A 15633-nucleotide genomic window follows, 5' to 3' on the forward strand; every position below is an offset into this window, starting at 1 on the left:
ATGTACTGTATATAGTTCATGGGCTCGCAAAGAGTCAGACACGGCTGAGGGACCTTCACTTTCAAACAAACAAATACCAAAGTCTGAAAGTAAAAATGGAAAAATCCATCTTTTCTTCCTCTTCCACTTTCCTCAGGCAACCACAGCTAACAGTTGGGGATCTTACCTTCCACATTTTTTTCTATGCCTAAATACGTCTTTGCACACACACTGTTGTTTAGTCGTTAAGTCGGGTCCCATTCTTTTGAGACCACAGGGACTGTAGCCCACCAGGCTTCTCCTTCCATGGGATTCTCCAGATAAGAATACTGGAGTGGGTTGCTATTTCCTTCTCCAGAGGATCTTCCCCACCCAGGGATGGAACCTGTGTCTCCTGCATTGTAGGCAGATTCTTTACCACCAGGGAAACCCTTGTACTCATATACACATATGTAATACTGTTTTGGGGGGCTCCAAAATCACTGCAGATGGTGACTGCAGCTATGAAATTAAAAGATGCTTACTCCTTGGAAGAAAAGTTATGATCAACCTAGATAGCATATTGAAAAGCAGAGACATTACTTTGCCAACAAAGGTCCATCTAGTCAAGGCTATGGTTTTTCCAGTGGTCATGTGTGGATGTGAGAGTTGGACTGTGAAGAAAGCTGAGCGCCGAAGCATTGATGCTTTTGAACTGTGATGTTGGAGAAGACTCCTGAGAGTCCCCTGGACTGCAAGGAGATCCAACCAGTCCATTCTAAAGGAGATCAGCCCTGGGTGTTCTTTGGAAGGAATGATGTTTTAAGCTGAAACTCCAGTACTTTGGCCATCTCATGCGAAGAGTTGACTCATTGGAAAAGACTCTGATGCTGGGAGGGATTGGGGGCCAGAGGTGAAAGGGACGACAGAGGATAAGATGGCTGGATGGTATCACCGACTCAATGGACGTGAGTTTGAGTGAACTCCAGGAGTGGTGATGGACAAGGAGGCCTGGCGTGCTGCGATTCATGGGGTTGCAAAGAGTTGGACATGACTGAGCGACTGAACTGAACTGAATACTATTTTATGAACAAAAATCATCATGTAATATTATTATATATTCCCTGAATGCTCGGTGGGTAAAGAATCCGCCTGCAATGTGGGATACCCAGGAGACGCAGGTTTGATCCTTGGGTGGGGAAGATCCCCTGGAGGAGGGCATGGTAACCCACTCCAGTATTCTTGCCTGGAGAATCCTATGGACAGAGGAGCCTGGTGGGCTACAGTCCAACGGGTCACGGAGTTGTACGTGACCGAGTGACTAAGCACACGGCACACAATATTATTCTAGACACCGTCATGGATATCTTTCCCTGTAGGTATATGTACTCATACATTATTTTAGTGTATGTCAAATATCTGGAAATCAGAATCTCTTGAGGGCATTTTTAAGCATAGAGATTAAGAGGTCTCATCTCAGACAGACCGAACAGAGTCAGTATGAATATGTAACATGGTATTCAGGTTAGGTATATGATATCTCTAGCGGGTTTTATGGAAAATGTCTTGCCTTTTTAATAGTCGCACATGTTGCGCAGAAGCAGCTGGACCTCCGTTCCTGAACGTTTAGGCTGTTTTCGACTCTTTTCTTCGTGCTATAGACAGTACTGCAAACATACACACATGGTACAGGCACCTACATGTGTGTGTTTCTGTAGGATAAATCTGTGGAAGAGCTAAGTCTTAGGCTTACCTAGAACTTCTTTTCCTTCTCAGAGTGCTCATGGTTAAAACACAGAAACTCATAGCAGGACAGACACTGAAAACCTACACCGTCAGGACCGGTACTGCCCAGTGGAAATATAATGAGTCAGATACGTCATGTAAATTTTTCAGTAGCCAGAATCATGGTAGTAATGTACTTTTATTTAAGCTGATATATCAAAATATTATCTCAACATATAATCAAGAATTATAAATGAAATATTTTACACCTTTTTTGTTGTTGTTAAATGTGTGACAGTTGTTGTAGATTTTATACTTTACAGCACACCTCACCTCAGACTAACCACATTTCAAGTGTTCAGAAGTCACATGGGCCAAATGGTTATTATTATATTGGACAGTGCAGATCTAGAACGTTTCTTTCTTCCTTTTTTTTTTTTTTAAGAACTTGGGAGATAGTTATAGGAGACAAAGAAAAAACAACTGTGGAGTAGATACAATCTATTTGCTTTTAAAGGAGCACTTAACATCCATTATTGCTAACTGCTCACAGAGAAGTGTGGTGGAGAGAGAAGTGAGAGTTTTGCAGAGGATTAAGCTGAATAATATATTAGGTTAAAGACATTTTCTCTTTGGAACAACTCTATGAGGAAGACAAGGAACATGTTATTTTAATTTGAGGTTAATTTGCCAAGATCACACAGCCGACCGACACAAAGGCGGAACTAGAATCATGTCTTCTCTTTGATCCCACAGAAGTCTCTAAGATAGTTATTCAAAGCCCATCCTTACATTAGCGGTGCAGCGAGAGCTGTCAACAAGTTAGGTGAATTACTAGAAGTCACAGGGTGAAACTAATTTCATCTCACGTAAATAGGTTGTGATTTTTGTATTGTTGAAAACTTGGGCACTGATGCACCCTGGTGGAAGTTAGAGTTATTGCAAGCTGCTGGTAAATGCATTTGTGGGCCTTTGTTCATTAACTGTTTTTATATTCAAAAGTATGACAACAATTACATGGTGGTCCTTGAAATTTGAAAAAAAAAAATCATACTGAGAAAAGCTGGGACTCATTGAGGGAGATTCTTCTGTCCCAGACTGTGAGAGTTGTTCAGTTGCTCCGTCCTGTCTGACTCTGCGACCCCAATGACTGAAGCATACCAGGCTTCCCTGGTCTTCACCATTTTCTGAAGTTGGCTCAAACTCATGTCCATCAAGTCAGTGATGCCATCCAACCATCTCATCCTCTGTCACCCCCTTCTTCTCCTGCCCTCAATCTTTCCCAGCATCAGGGTCTTTAGTGAGGCTCTCAATCAAGTGCCCTGTCCCACCCTGGCTGATGGGTCAGCCTAGAGATTTGAATCATCCCCGATAGCGGGGCTCACACTTTCAGTCCCAGCAGACCCAAACCTTTTTGGTACCAGGGACTGCTTTCGTGAAAGACACTTTTTCCACGGACGTGGGGGAGCAGGGTTGGTTTCAGGATGATTCAAGCACATCACATTTATTGTGCACTTTATTCCTATTATTACATCAGCCCCACCTCAGATCAACATGAATTAAACCCCAGAGCCTGGGGACCCTGAGCTAGACCATGAGAGCTACCTGTATCTTCAGCTTTTGTATCGATTCTGAGACCTACCCCCCAGACCCTCGTAATAAATGTCTCTTTTATTATTTCCAGCATGAATCTCAAAGACAAATATACACATTTTAACTGAATTCTGCTTCGGTTTGGAAATTTGAACAAGCTCTCATAAGCATCCTAGGAATGGAAGACTTTCACTTGCTGAATGTACAACTAGCTCTTTTCTCTGGTGGGCAAAATGATGACCAATGATGAACTGGACCAAAATTGCCTTTGGATGACCTCCCTGGCAGTCCAGTAATTTAGACTCTGTGGGCCCCACGCAAGGTGCACAGGTTGATTTCTGGTTGAGAAACAGGTCCTGCACACTACTTGACACAGCTGAAAAATGAAAGAAGTGTCTTTGGAAAGAGAGACCCCCAGAGGTCAGGTCTGCTGCCCCTCTAACTGCAGCCCCAGCACACCCCCTTTGATTCCTCCTCTCTTATCAGCTCCTGACAGTCCCCATGCAGCCCCGCACCTCAGTAGGAGGGGCTACCTCCCATCCTCCACACACAGGTCTTCAGCTCTCAGCCCCACCCTTGGCCAGTGCACACTGACCAGAGGGAAGTCTGGCTCCTTCCACCAAACCTAAGGTGTGAGTTATCTCTGAAGATCTTACTTGCAAGCATTCAAAAATTGAATACTGATGAATTAATGGAAGCAAAGTTATGACCAACCTAGATAGCATATTGAAAAGCAGAGACATTACTTTGCCAACAAAGGTCCACCTAGTCAAGGCTATGGTTTTCCCAGTGGTCATGTATAGATGTGACAGTTGGAATGTGAAGAAAGCTGAGCGCCGAAGAATTGATGCTTTTGAACTGTGGTGTTGGAGAAGACTCTTGAGAGTCCCTTGGACTGCAAGGAGATCCAACCAGTCCATTCTGAAGGAGATCAGTCCTGGGTGTTCTTTGGAAGGACTGATGTTGAAGCTGAAACTCGAATACTTTGGCCACCTGATGCGAAGAGTTGACTCATTAGAAAAGACCCTGATGCTGGGAGGGACTGGGGGCAGGAGGAGAAGGGGACGACAGAGGATGAGATGGCTGGATGACAGCACCGACTTGATGGACATGAGTTTGAGTAGACTCTGGAAGCTGGTGATAGACAGGGAGGCCTGGCATGCTGCGGTTCATGGGGTCACAAAGAGTTGGGACACGACCGAGGACTGCATTGACCTGAATGGTGACAATCCTAGCGCGACGTCACCGCTGCTGACTCAGCCGCTGCAGACAGGCCACCGCACTCACAGAGCTTGCACGCCCTGTGAAAAGGACACCAGTGATTCGCCACGATGTGTGTGTATGTGTCCACGAATCTGTACAGGTTAATCAGCTCCAGAATGCCCCTGGCAGTTGCTTTTGGACTGAAGCCAGGGGCTCGCTCAGGAGTGGAAACGGTGCGGAGCGCACGAGTCCACACTCGTTACTACGTGTTGGTGGAACCTGACGACTGGCTTTAGATAGGAGTTTAATGAGGCGTCATCCAACTGCGTGACAGCCTTAAACGACAGAAAGTGGCAGGGCCCAGGAAACTGAACACACAAAGGGCTCCTGACTGGCTGACGCTTCTCTCCATGCTCAGAAGCTGAGTCACCGAAGGCAGGAATGTTCGGGGGGAAATTCTAGCTGCAGGATATCCACCAAACTGGGCAAGGGTACTCTGCCTGAAGAAGACAGTGAGGAAAAGGCAATGAGGAAACCACAGTGGAGGTAGTCCACACACGGCTACGTGGGAGTAAAACTCCAGTACTTTGGCCACCTCATGCGAAGAGTTGACTCATTGGAAAAGACTCTGATGCTGGGAGGGATTGGGGGCAGGAGGAGAAGGGGACGACCGAGGATGAGATGGCTGGATGGCATCACTGACTCGATGGATGTGAGTCTCAGTGAACTATGGGAGTTGGTGATGGACAGGGAGGCCTGGCGTGCTGCGATTCATGGGGCCACAAAGAGTCGGACATGACTGAGCGACTGAACTGAACTGAACTGAACTGAACCGAGAGAGGAAAACGGGGAGTCTGGGAAGGTCCGTTTTCAAACGCCATGCAGAATTTGCGTCCAGTCGTGGAGGTATTATGGAAAACCCCGTGGTGGTGAAAAAAAAAAAAAAAAACCCAGTCCAGTGTGGCAGAAACAGAAAACAGAGGCAAAAGCCACTTACTTGCTTGTCTATCATGTCCTGAAATCCCGCTCATGAGAGAATCTTTAAGCTGGCAGCGTGAGAGTAAAACACAACTGATTCTACTAGCACCAATATTTGAAGAACATATGCCAAAAAGCATAAACGCTAACACTCAGGTTTTGTTTTTTTTTTTTTTTTTTTTTTTTGCTTTTAACATCTCAGCAGGCAGCACAGCGCCACAGTTCAGGGTGCACAGTCAAAGGTGGACCCGCATCCGGCCTCTCTGTTTCCTTCCCTTTAAGCACCCAGTGTCACCAGTGCAATGTGTATCTTTACTGTGATACTTCAGTGGCTCAGCTGGTAAAGAAGCCACCTGCAATGTGGGAAGACCCCCTGGAGAAGGGAAGGGCTACCCCCCGCTCCAGTATTCTGGTCTGGAGAATTCCATGCACTGTATAGTCCATGGGGTCACAAAAGTTGGACACGACTGGTCGACTTTCACATACAGACACATATTCTTCCTCTCTGCTTTTATGAGAATGACACCATTTTGTAAATGTCCTGCTCCTTGCACTTTTTTTACTTAATATGTTTTGGAGATCTTCTACTAGTACACAGAAGGACTACTCCTCTGTGTGTGTGTGTGTATCTACACAGTATTGTATTCCTTGGGTGTATCACAGTTCATTCAGATAGTCCTCACTGAGAGACATTTAGGTGATTTCCAGCCTTCTGGTGTTATCAAAAGTGTTGAAATCCCTTCCACTGTACATTCTTTTTTTTTTTTTTAAAGTTTTATTTACACTTGTATCTTATAAACAACTAACTTAAATTGAAACATGATGAAATGAAAGTTTGCAGCTCTAATCATCCCTTAAATACCCCAAAAGATTTAAATTAAAATTAATGTGCTAATATAAAAATATTTCCTCTTTCCTAATATATAGCAGCATGTTTTCTTCCAAAGCTATCACATATATTTTAAAACACATTATAGAAATTAGGAAACATAAATGATGTACAGAAAAAACAATCATCAAAAAGAAGTTAATTCAGATGTACACTATCAGAAAAAGATACTACAGTAAAACATGTGGCTTAAAAATCAATACAGCGTCCTTTTCGTTCCCAATCTCCATATCGGGTAGGTTCTGGGCCTCTGGGTCCACCTTTCTCTTTTGTAACAGGATTAATATCATCTGGAAATTTTGTCAGTGGTTCCTTCTCTAAACTGGAATCTTCTGGTGCATCAAAACGACCTTCTGGTAACTTTGGCTTCTTAAGAGGTTGTTTGCTAGGTTCAGGTTTTCCTCCTTGAGAACTTATTTTCCTCAAAGAATTATACAGAAGGGGTGATCTTGCCGCTCTCCACGCTGTAGCCGGGACGCGGCCCAGCAACGAAGCGAGGCCTAATGCAGCCATGGCTTCCGCTCCCGCGGCGTCCGCAACAGCCTTCCTTGCCACTGTACATTCTTAATGGGATGATATTGCCCCCTCCCCTAAAGGGGTGAAAATGGATTCTTGACAGGGGCTATGATTTATTTACAAAGCACAGCCATGCATGCAATACCTAAACACATGTTCAGTCTAGACTTGGATACGGGCCATGGATTTCAACATCCATTCAACTCATTTTGGTATCAGTAGCGGATCCCAGAACCAATGCTCCATGAATACCAAGGGTTGCCTGTACCAGGGGTATTAGCATTCCATGAGGGCAGAAGGATGTGATTAGGGAACAAATATCTAAAGTGATTCCTTAGGAAGCCAGCAATGAAAAAACCTGAACACTGTGTAAGTTTAATCCCCAAGTCAACAGGATACAGGATGCAATGACTGGCTTAGACCTGACACATTACTTTGCCAACAACGGTCCGTCTAATCAAAGCTATGGTTTTTCCAGTAGTTGCGTATGGACGTAAGAGTTGGACTGTAAAGAAAGCTGAACACCAAAGAATTGATGCTTTTGAGCTGTGGTGTTGGAGAAGACTCTTGAGAGTCCCTTGGACTGCGAGGAGATCCAACCAGTCCATCCTAAAGGACGTGAGTCCTGAATGTTCATTGGAAGGACTGATGCTGAAGCTGAAACTCCAATACTTTGGCCAGCTGATGTGAAGAGCTGACTCACTGGAAAAGACCCTGATGCTGGGAAACATTGAAGGTGGGAGGAGAAGGGGACAACAGAGGATGAGATGGTTGGATGGCATCAACTTTTCTTCCAGGCAGTGTCTCTTTATTTCATGGCTGCAGTTACTATCTGCAGTGATTTTGGAGCCCCCAAAAAGAAAGTCTGTCACTGTTTCCACTGTTTCTCCATCTATTTGCCATGAAGTGGTGGACAGATGCCATGATCTTAGTTTTCTGAATGTTGAGCCTTAAGCCAACTTTTTCACTCTCCTCTTTTACTTTCATCAAGAGGCATTTCTAGAAAAGAAGGAGGAGCCTAAAATGCCTTTCCCTGAGGAAAAAAAAGTTTAGGTTCTGGCTGTATTTTGCTTTTCTCTCTCTTTTGTAACACCGTAATGTTTCCTCATGTTGAAGTGGAGAAGGACCCTGTGGTCCTTGCCATCACCCCCCCTCACCCCCACGTCCTCAGCCTGCCTTTTGCCTGTGGGAGTGTTAGCCATTCAGTCATGTCTGATGCCTTGCTATCTCGTGGACGATAGCCCACCAGGCTCCTCTGCCCATGGGATTCTCCAGGCAAGAATCCTGGAGTGGGCTGCCTTTCCCTTCTCCAGGGGATCTTCCCAACCCAGGGATTGAACCCGGGTCTCCCGCATTGTGGGCAGATGCTTTACCATCTGGGCCACCAGGGAAGCCCTGTGGGAAACTTTAGCCAAAGAATAATTTTCATCAGAGAAGTAAGAAAACACAGAAACAAAGGGAAATAGTCAAAGGAGACCTAATAATAATAATAATGATGAAGTCATTAAGCATAGTTGAGGACCTTTAGTTCCTTCTCTAGGGCTGGAGATAACATTCTGAGTCATATCCTGGGAGTCGTCTTATAGATACTGAACCCCCCTCCCACCCCCCAGGTGGAGAAGTCAGCTATTATCACACAATGACCAGACTGTAGCCATGACTTACGCTGCCACAGTTCTGAGAACTGGCCTCAAGGGAATGGGACCAAACCTCCCATGGAACTGAAGATTCAGCGCACTTACGACAAGATGGTGCTGGTCAGGCCACGGATGACCAATTTCAAGATGCCTCTCAGAGCTGACTGTGCTGTTTCTACATGTAGGCCCCTTCCTCAGCCTATGAAAGTGCTAGCCCTCTGATTTTCTGGGGTAGGGGCATCTCCCCTGCCTTTGCTGGCATCCAAAACAAAGCAGATTTTCCACCAACCTGCCATCCTCTTTAATGGCTTTTGAGTGGCAAGTGGCCGAATCCCACTTTCAATTACAATGTAATCTTAAAAATTAAAAGAAGTAGCACTGATGTGTGTGCAGCGTAAGGGTAGGGGAGTGATTTTCAGGGTGGGGAAGAAATGATCATTCCCATAAGGAGCTTTGGTTAGATTTTGTTTTTTCCCTGGCGTCTAGTCCCTCTTGCTTCCCCATGAATAAATTTTTAGTACCACGGATAATGGTGGCTCAGATGGAAAAGGATCCGTCTGCGTTACAGGAGACCTGGGTTTGATGCCTGTGTCAGGAAATGGCAACCCACTCCAGTATTCTTGCCTGGGAAATCCCGTGGACAGAGGAGCTGGGTGGGCTACAGTCCATGGAGTTGCAAGAGTCAGACACGACTTAGCAACTAAACCACCCACAGAAAAAGTGCATATCTGCTTGTATACTGTGGTCCTTTGCAGGCTGACAGATTTCTTCATGCATTCCTTGCCCCCTTCCAAGAAACAATTTCCTCCTCCCTGTGGGCCATTTCACCCCCTCTGAGGATGTGCAGTATGACTATATTTGTCTCTTAGGATTGTTGTAACTTATTACTACAAGTTGATGGCTTGAAACAATAGAAATATATTTGCTCACAGTTCTGGGGCCCAGCAGTCCAAAGATCGAGGGGTACTCCCTCCAGGGAGGGTCCGGGGGAGACTCCCTCCTTGTCTCTTCCAGCTTCTGTGGCTCCAGGTGTTCATGGGTTCGTGGGCGCATCCTCCAGTCTCTGCTTCCGTCCTCACCCCGACTCTCTTCCCTGTGTTCCCCTCTTCTGCCTGAGCCGAATTTTCCTTCTGCCCTTCTCTTATAAGGACTGCTGTCATCCGATTTAGGGTCAGCTCCAATTATCCAGGAAATATCATCTCGAGATCCTGAACCTTTTCCAAACAAGGTCACACTTACAGGTGCTAGGGCTGGCATGTCTTTGGGCAGCCACCACTGGGCCCCCTACAAGGACTAAAATATTTGGGGGCGGCCGGGGACATCATTTGTGCCAGTGACACGGCCAGAAAGCTTGGTGTGCATTTCACAACCCACACTGCTGGTGCAGGGCGCCTAGCATGCTTCTAGCAGTTACAGTGGCGTCACTGTGGGAAGCGTGGGAGCAGACCCCCCTAGGATCTTACCTGTCCGAGAAAGGACTTGTCCCGCCTTCATCTTCCGTCAGACGTTGCCCTTTGGCGTCCTCTAGGGGAAACTGTGGGAACTGCAAAGTTAATTTTCAGAGGAAATTTTTGATAGATTAGCTAGGCAGGACATAGGATAGAAATGAAACAACAAAGAAACATGACTTGGAGCGTCTGCATTATAACCCAGTACAATTTACCATCCACCCTGGAGACAAGTGATACCAGGCACAGTAGGAGGAGATGCCTGCGTGTGAATTCAGGTTCTCCTGGATCTTGCCCTCCCCTTTACACAAAGAAAACCAGTCAAGGGAGGTTACCTGCAGGAGGGAAATAGGATGAACATGGCCGGATAACCGCCCAATATCCCCGGAGAGGAGTGAGGCACTTTCAGTCATAAGGAGATATTTGCAGATTTCTTCGTTGTCAGTGATTTTTGTTGTTGTTGGTTTCCTTTTAATGTTTGTTTTTATTCTATTTATTTATTTGGCTGTGCTGGGTCTAAGTTCCAGCATGTGGGATCTAGGTCCCTGACTAGGGATGGAACCTGACCCCCTACATTGGGAGCAAGGAGTCTTTACCACTGGACTGCCAGGAAAGTCCCTTTAGTCTTCAGGGTTTCATAGCAATGTTAGTTGGAAAGACTTCTGAAAGAAACCCGAAGTGAATTCCCTACCTGTTTCCTTTGCCAGGTTTTTATCATCATGTTCTCATGACGATATCTGTCTATCGGATGAAGGAAGATTCGTGGGGAAAGGCCCATTTCCCAGACAACGATATGCAGGTGGACATGAGACAGCAGCAGCCCCAGGCAGCACCAGCAGCCCAGTTACCCCTCTCCCCACATCTGAGCGCTGCTCTCTCCCGGCACAGGGTCTCAATGAGCAAACAGGTAGTGAGTGGACCTGCCCCTCAGAGGACACTCTGGTTTCTTTTCAGTGGTGGCTTGTGAACTAAGGGCTTCCCTGGTGGCTCAGGTGGTAAAGAATCTGCCTGCAATCAGATTGGGAGATCTGGGTTCAATCTCTGGGTCGGGACGATCGCCTGGCAGAGGGCATGGCAAACCCCTCCAGTATTCTTGCCTGGAGAATCCCCATGGACAGAGGAGCCTGGTGGCCGCAGCTGATGAGATCACAAAGAGTTGGACATCACTGAGCGACTAATACTTCAGCACTTTCACCTACTAACATGTCCTGCTTCGTCACTTCCCGTGAGCTGCCCCCAGCGTAGAGCTATGCTGCCTCTGTTTCTGGGGCACAGCTCCCCCCTCTGCAGGGTGGGAGTTTGAGGACCTTCCATGGGCCACAGAACCCAGTTCCAGACAGACTGATTTTCCTCTTGCTCACTTAGAGCTGTGTTCCAGCAGGGATATCTCCTCCCTGTGTGCGGATGGAAGAACCATGAATGAGAACAGGGAAAACTTACACCACGCGGGTGAGCCACACGGTAATCAACCCTTCACGTACGTTTGCGTCGAGGCTGGTTTTCTCAAGGTCTGGCTCTGGATCTTATCTCTTTCAATAATGTCGCTTTTAAGTCCCTCCACCAACTCAGTTCAGTTCAGTTCAGTCGCTCAGTCGTGTCTGACTCTTTGTGACTCCATGGAATGCAGCATGCCAGGCCTCCCTGTCCATCACCAACTCCCGGAGTTTACTCAAACTCAGGTCCATCGAGTCGGTGATGCCATCCAACCATCTCATCCTTTGTCATCCCCTTCTCCTCCACCTTCAATCTTTCCCAGCATCAGGGTCTTTTTAAAGTCAGCTCTTTGCATCAGGTGGCCAAAGTATTGGGAGCTTCAGCTTCAACATCAGTGAACACCCAGGACTGATCTCCTTTAGGATGGACTGGTTGGATCTCCTTGCAGTCCAAGGGACTCTCAAGAGTCTTCTCCAACACCACAGGTTAAAAGCATCAATTCTTTGGTGCTCAGCTTTCTTTATAGTCCAACTCTCACATCCACACATGACCACTGGGAAAACCATAGCCTTGACTAGACAGACCTTTGTTGGCAAAGTAATGTCTCTGCTTTTTAACATGCTGTCTAGGTTGGTCGTAACTTTCCTTCCAAAGAGCAAGCGGCTTTTAAATTCATGGCTGCAGTCACCATCTGCAGTGATTTTGGAGCCCCCCAAAATAAAGTCTCTGTTTCCATTGTTTCCCCATTTATTTGCCGTGGAGTGATGGGACTGGATGCCATGATCTTAGTTTTCTGAATGTTGAGTTTTAAGCCAACTCAAAGATGTACCAAATTGACTGTTGTGTCAGGCATCGTGCCAAGCTCTGGGCGCCCACCAGTGAATAAGACAGAGATGGTGTCTGTTCTCTAGGAATTTACCAACAGGGAGACCAAGATTAAACAGTGTGAGTAATCAATAAGAAGTGCTATAAAGACCACACGGGGTGCCTAACAGATGCACCTGATTTAATGCAGAGGAAAGTGGGCTGGGACCAGGGGCAGAGGAAGGCAGGCAGCGTGGAGACCTGAACAGCCCTGCCGGGAGGAGCACAGCACACGCACACGCGCCTCCACTAGCTCTCACGACTCTTTGACTAGCTCAGCTATTTCAGGTAAATGGCCGTGGGAGGTCTTATTCTAAATTTATACACAGGTTGGGGTGGTGACAGTTGGGGTTAACCTAGAAGCACGGAACTCATTGGAAACCACTTTGGTCTTCAAAAGTTCCTGGAGGCCATTTTTAATTTTTTCTTTTCTTTTTCAGTTAGAGGATAAGTACTTTACAATATTGACAGTCCCTTGGACAGCAAGGAGATCCAACCAGTCCATCCTAGAGGAAATTAGTCCTGAATAGTCATTGGAAGGACTGATGCTGAAGCTGAAACTCCAACACTTTGGCCACCTGATTCAAAGAACTGACTCATTTGAAAAGACCCTGATGCTGGGAAAGATTGAAGGCAGGAGGAGAAGGGGACGACAGAAGATGAGATGGTTGGATGGCATAACCGAGGCAATACACATGAGTTTGAGTAAACTCCAGGAGTTGGTGATGGACAGGGAGGCCTGACGTGCTGCAGTCCACGGGGTCCCGAAGAGTCGGACACGACTGAGTGACTGAACTGAACTGGACAATGTTGTGGTGATCTTTGCCATACCTCAACATGAATCAGCCACAGGTATACATATGTCCCTTCCCTCTTGAACCCCCTCCCGCCTCCCTCCTCATCCCACCCTGCTAGGTGGTCACAGAGCACCAGCTTCTGACAGGTTCCCGACGTCATACATCAGACTCCCCCTGGCTATCTATTTTTATCCGTTTTACACGTGGTAATGTATCTGTTGGGCTTCCCTAGCAGCTCCTGCAGTGCAGGAGATGTGAGTTTGATTCCTGGGTTGGGAAGATCCTCTGGAGGAGGGTGTGGCAACCCACCCCAGTATTCTTGTCTGGAGAATCCCATGGACAGAGGAGCCTGGCGGGCTACCATCCAAGGGTCACAAAAAGTCAGACACGACTGAAGTGACTTAGCATGCCACATCCAGGGAAAAGCCTGTGCGGCAATGAAGACCCAGCATAGCCAATCATAAATAAATACATACAATTATAAAGAAAATAACCAGCCTACCAGTGAATTAAATGACCCTTTGACATTGTTCATTTGTTCCTTCTCTGACCTTACTAGACTGAGTCTGGAAACGCTGATCATTTGTGCCCATTGAATCAGCTACCCCATTCCTTGTGGGCAAAATCTCCAGTTGATATGGGCAAAATTTGCCCATCCCATCAAGATTCAAACAGATCCTGCAAAACTTCGTTCCAGAATTAATCGAGATCTTATATAAATAAAGAAGCCCCTCAAGGCATAAAGCCCGTAACAGAAGATTGCAAGACTCAAGGCTGCATAATCCACCCTCCTGACCCTGGTAACGCTCTGCTCTCCTCGAGTGTCTTCACGGGAAGACAGCGTTCACTTGCTGAAGCTTTCAGTCTCAAAGGGACATAAGGTCCCGCAGAGAAAAACTGCAGTTTGCTCAAACCCAGGTTTGATATTTAGGGCATCTGATATTAGAACAAAATGCACACTTACATCTAGATGGACTTCATGGTGACCTGTTCTCCAGCAACCCAAACTGAATGCCAACTGTGAGGCATTTTCTCAGGCTGGTTGGTTCTTGAAAACATTCCTCTTCAATTGCTTTCGGCATTGAAGACCTCCAAGGGCTGGCAAGACCTCACCATATAGTGAGTGGTCTGCCCAAGGCCATCCAGTCACTGTGAGGACCAGAGGCCAGGCCAGATCTCTCCTCTCCCTTGCTGTGGTGTCCTTCCTTTCTCCCTTTGCATATCAGGGCCATTCAGCGGAGGCTGGACTGACCACTAATCTTCTACGAAAGGCTCAGGCAGCTCAGGAGGGTCACTGGGAGAGCCCAGCCACAGGCCATGGAGGTTGAGTGGGGGTCTGTCCCATTTATCATCGTGACTCAGCCACTGGATAGTGACTCGGGATTAAAATGCCCCTTTCATTGGCGACATACATCTAATGGGGGCAGTGCAGATTTTCTGTGGCTAAGGTTGGCCTTTTATCCCAGTTCACAGGCCTTTCTTTGATTTCACTGCTCTCAGATTAAGCAGTATTAACCTGTTCCTAAGCTTACTCTACTGTGCTGGGAGAGAGCTATGAGAGTCCTTCTTTGATTTAGCGAACTTGAGGACAAAAAACACTGCCTATGCGGTTTTGATTACTTTTAAGTCTTAAATGAGTGATGAAATATAAATACCAATGAACACGTTTAAGGCTTCTTGAAGTACTTTTTTTTTTGCCCTTGAAATAACAGAGGCTGTTGTTCACAGCTCCGGTGTGGACAGTTCCATTTACAGCATTTTCTTCATCTGGAGTCAAATTAGGGACTGTAGGGAAAACAGTGTGCTCTTCTCACCTGTCCCGGCAGTAAATTTCCATGCAGTGTGCACGATGCTACCAAAGAACATTGTCTAAATGGTATGCGAAAGAAAACAAATGTGGAGGCTGAAAACATTCAAGTAAATTCTGTTCTAGTACCTAAGAGACACAAGACCAACTGGAGGGGCTCCCTTTACTACTCCCCTCCCTTGCACGATCAGCATTAGTTTCTATTTGTTTAAAAAAAAGATTTCATTTAGAACAATAACAAAAAATTCAACTAACCAAATTTTCTTAAGGGGGGAAAAATACAGGCAAAGCATGGGTGAAGAATGGGGAAACCCAGATGCACTAACTCTGAAACCAACAGCTGTGCTTTAACATCTTGAAATAAATCTGTTTCCGGGAACAGAGGTTTCTGTTGTTCCCATTTAAATCCTGAACCACATAAAACTCGACAACCACTTTATTTTTCAAAGTCAGAATCCTTGTTTAGGATACTTAAATCTCATATCTGATATGTGTAAGGCTTAAGAGAAATTCTTTTCAATCCTGAGAGGCTAAATAAGAGAGTTGTATTAGGTGGTAGAGAGAAGGCAAAAGGAAACTGGATTGAACAAAACCTGAAAATATTTAGATGAATATTCTTGGGTCAATTAACTGACCACATTCTACTCAACTTACATGAGAAAAAAAATCATGTGGGATTTTTATAAATTGGATTTAACACATAATTCAGCATTAGCACTAGGTCCTGTTTAGAATAAATTAATCCAGATGGAAAACATTTGGCCACTAGGAAAACCAGAGTTTT

General features: G+C 45.9%; 1 protein-coding gene across 1 annotated transcript; it reads right to left on the minus strand.

Annotated features, from left to right (window-relative positions):
- Positions 1-6209: 6209 nt before the first annotated feature.
- Positions 6210-6891, minus strand: LOC138444255 (succinate dehydrogenase assembly factor 4, mitochondrial-like). The gene has a single exon (XM_069597535.2). It carries the CDS (start codon positions 6857-6859, stop codon positions 6536-6538), a length of 324 nt encoding a protein of 107 aa, XP_069453636.1. The 5' UTR covers positions 6860-6891; the 3' UTR covers positions 6210-6535.
- Between the last annotated feature and the right edge of the window lie 8742 nt (positions 6892-15633).

Source organism: Ovis canadensis, chromosome 7 (genome assembly GCF_042477335.2).
Source record: "Ovis canadensis isolate MfBH-ARS-UI-01 breed Bighorn chromosome 7, ARS-UI_OviCan_v2, whole genome shotgun sequence".
In the NCBI taxonomy this organism is placed as follows: domain Eukaryota; kingdom Metazoa; phylum Chordata; class Mammalia; order Artiodactyla; family Bovidae; genus Ovis; species Ovis canadensis.

Excerpts from the sequence above, each read along its gene's own strand:
- LOC138444255 (XM_069597535.2), bottom strand. The coding sequence starts at position 6,859 with ATGGCTGCATTAGGCCTCGCTTCGTTGCTGGGCCGCGTCCCGGCTACA.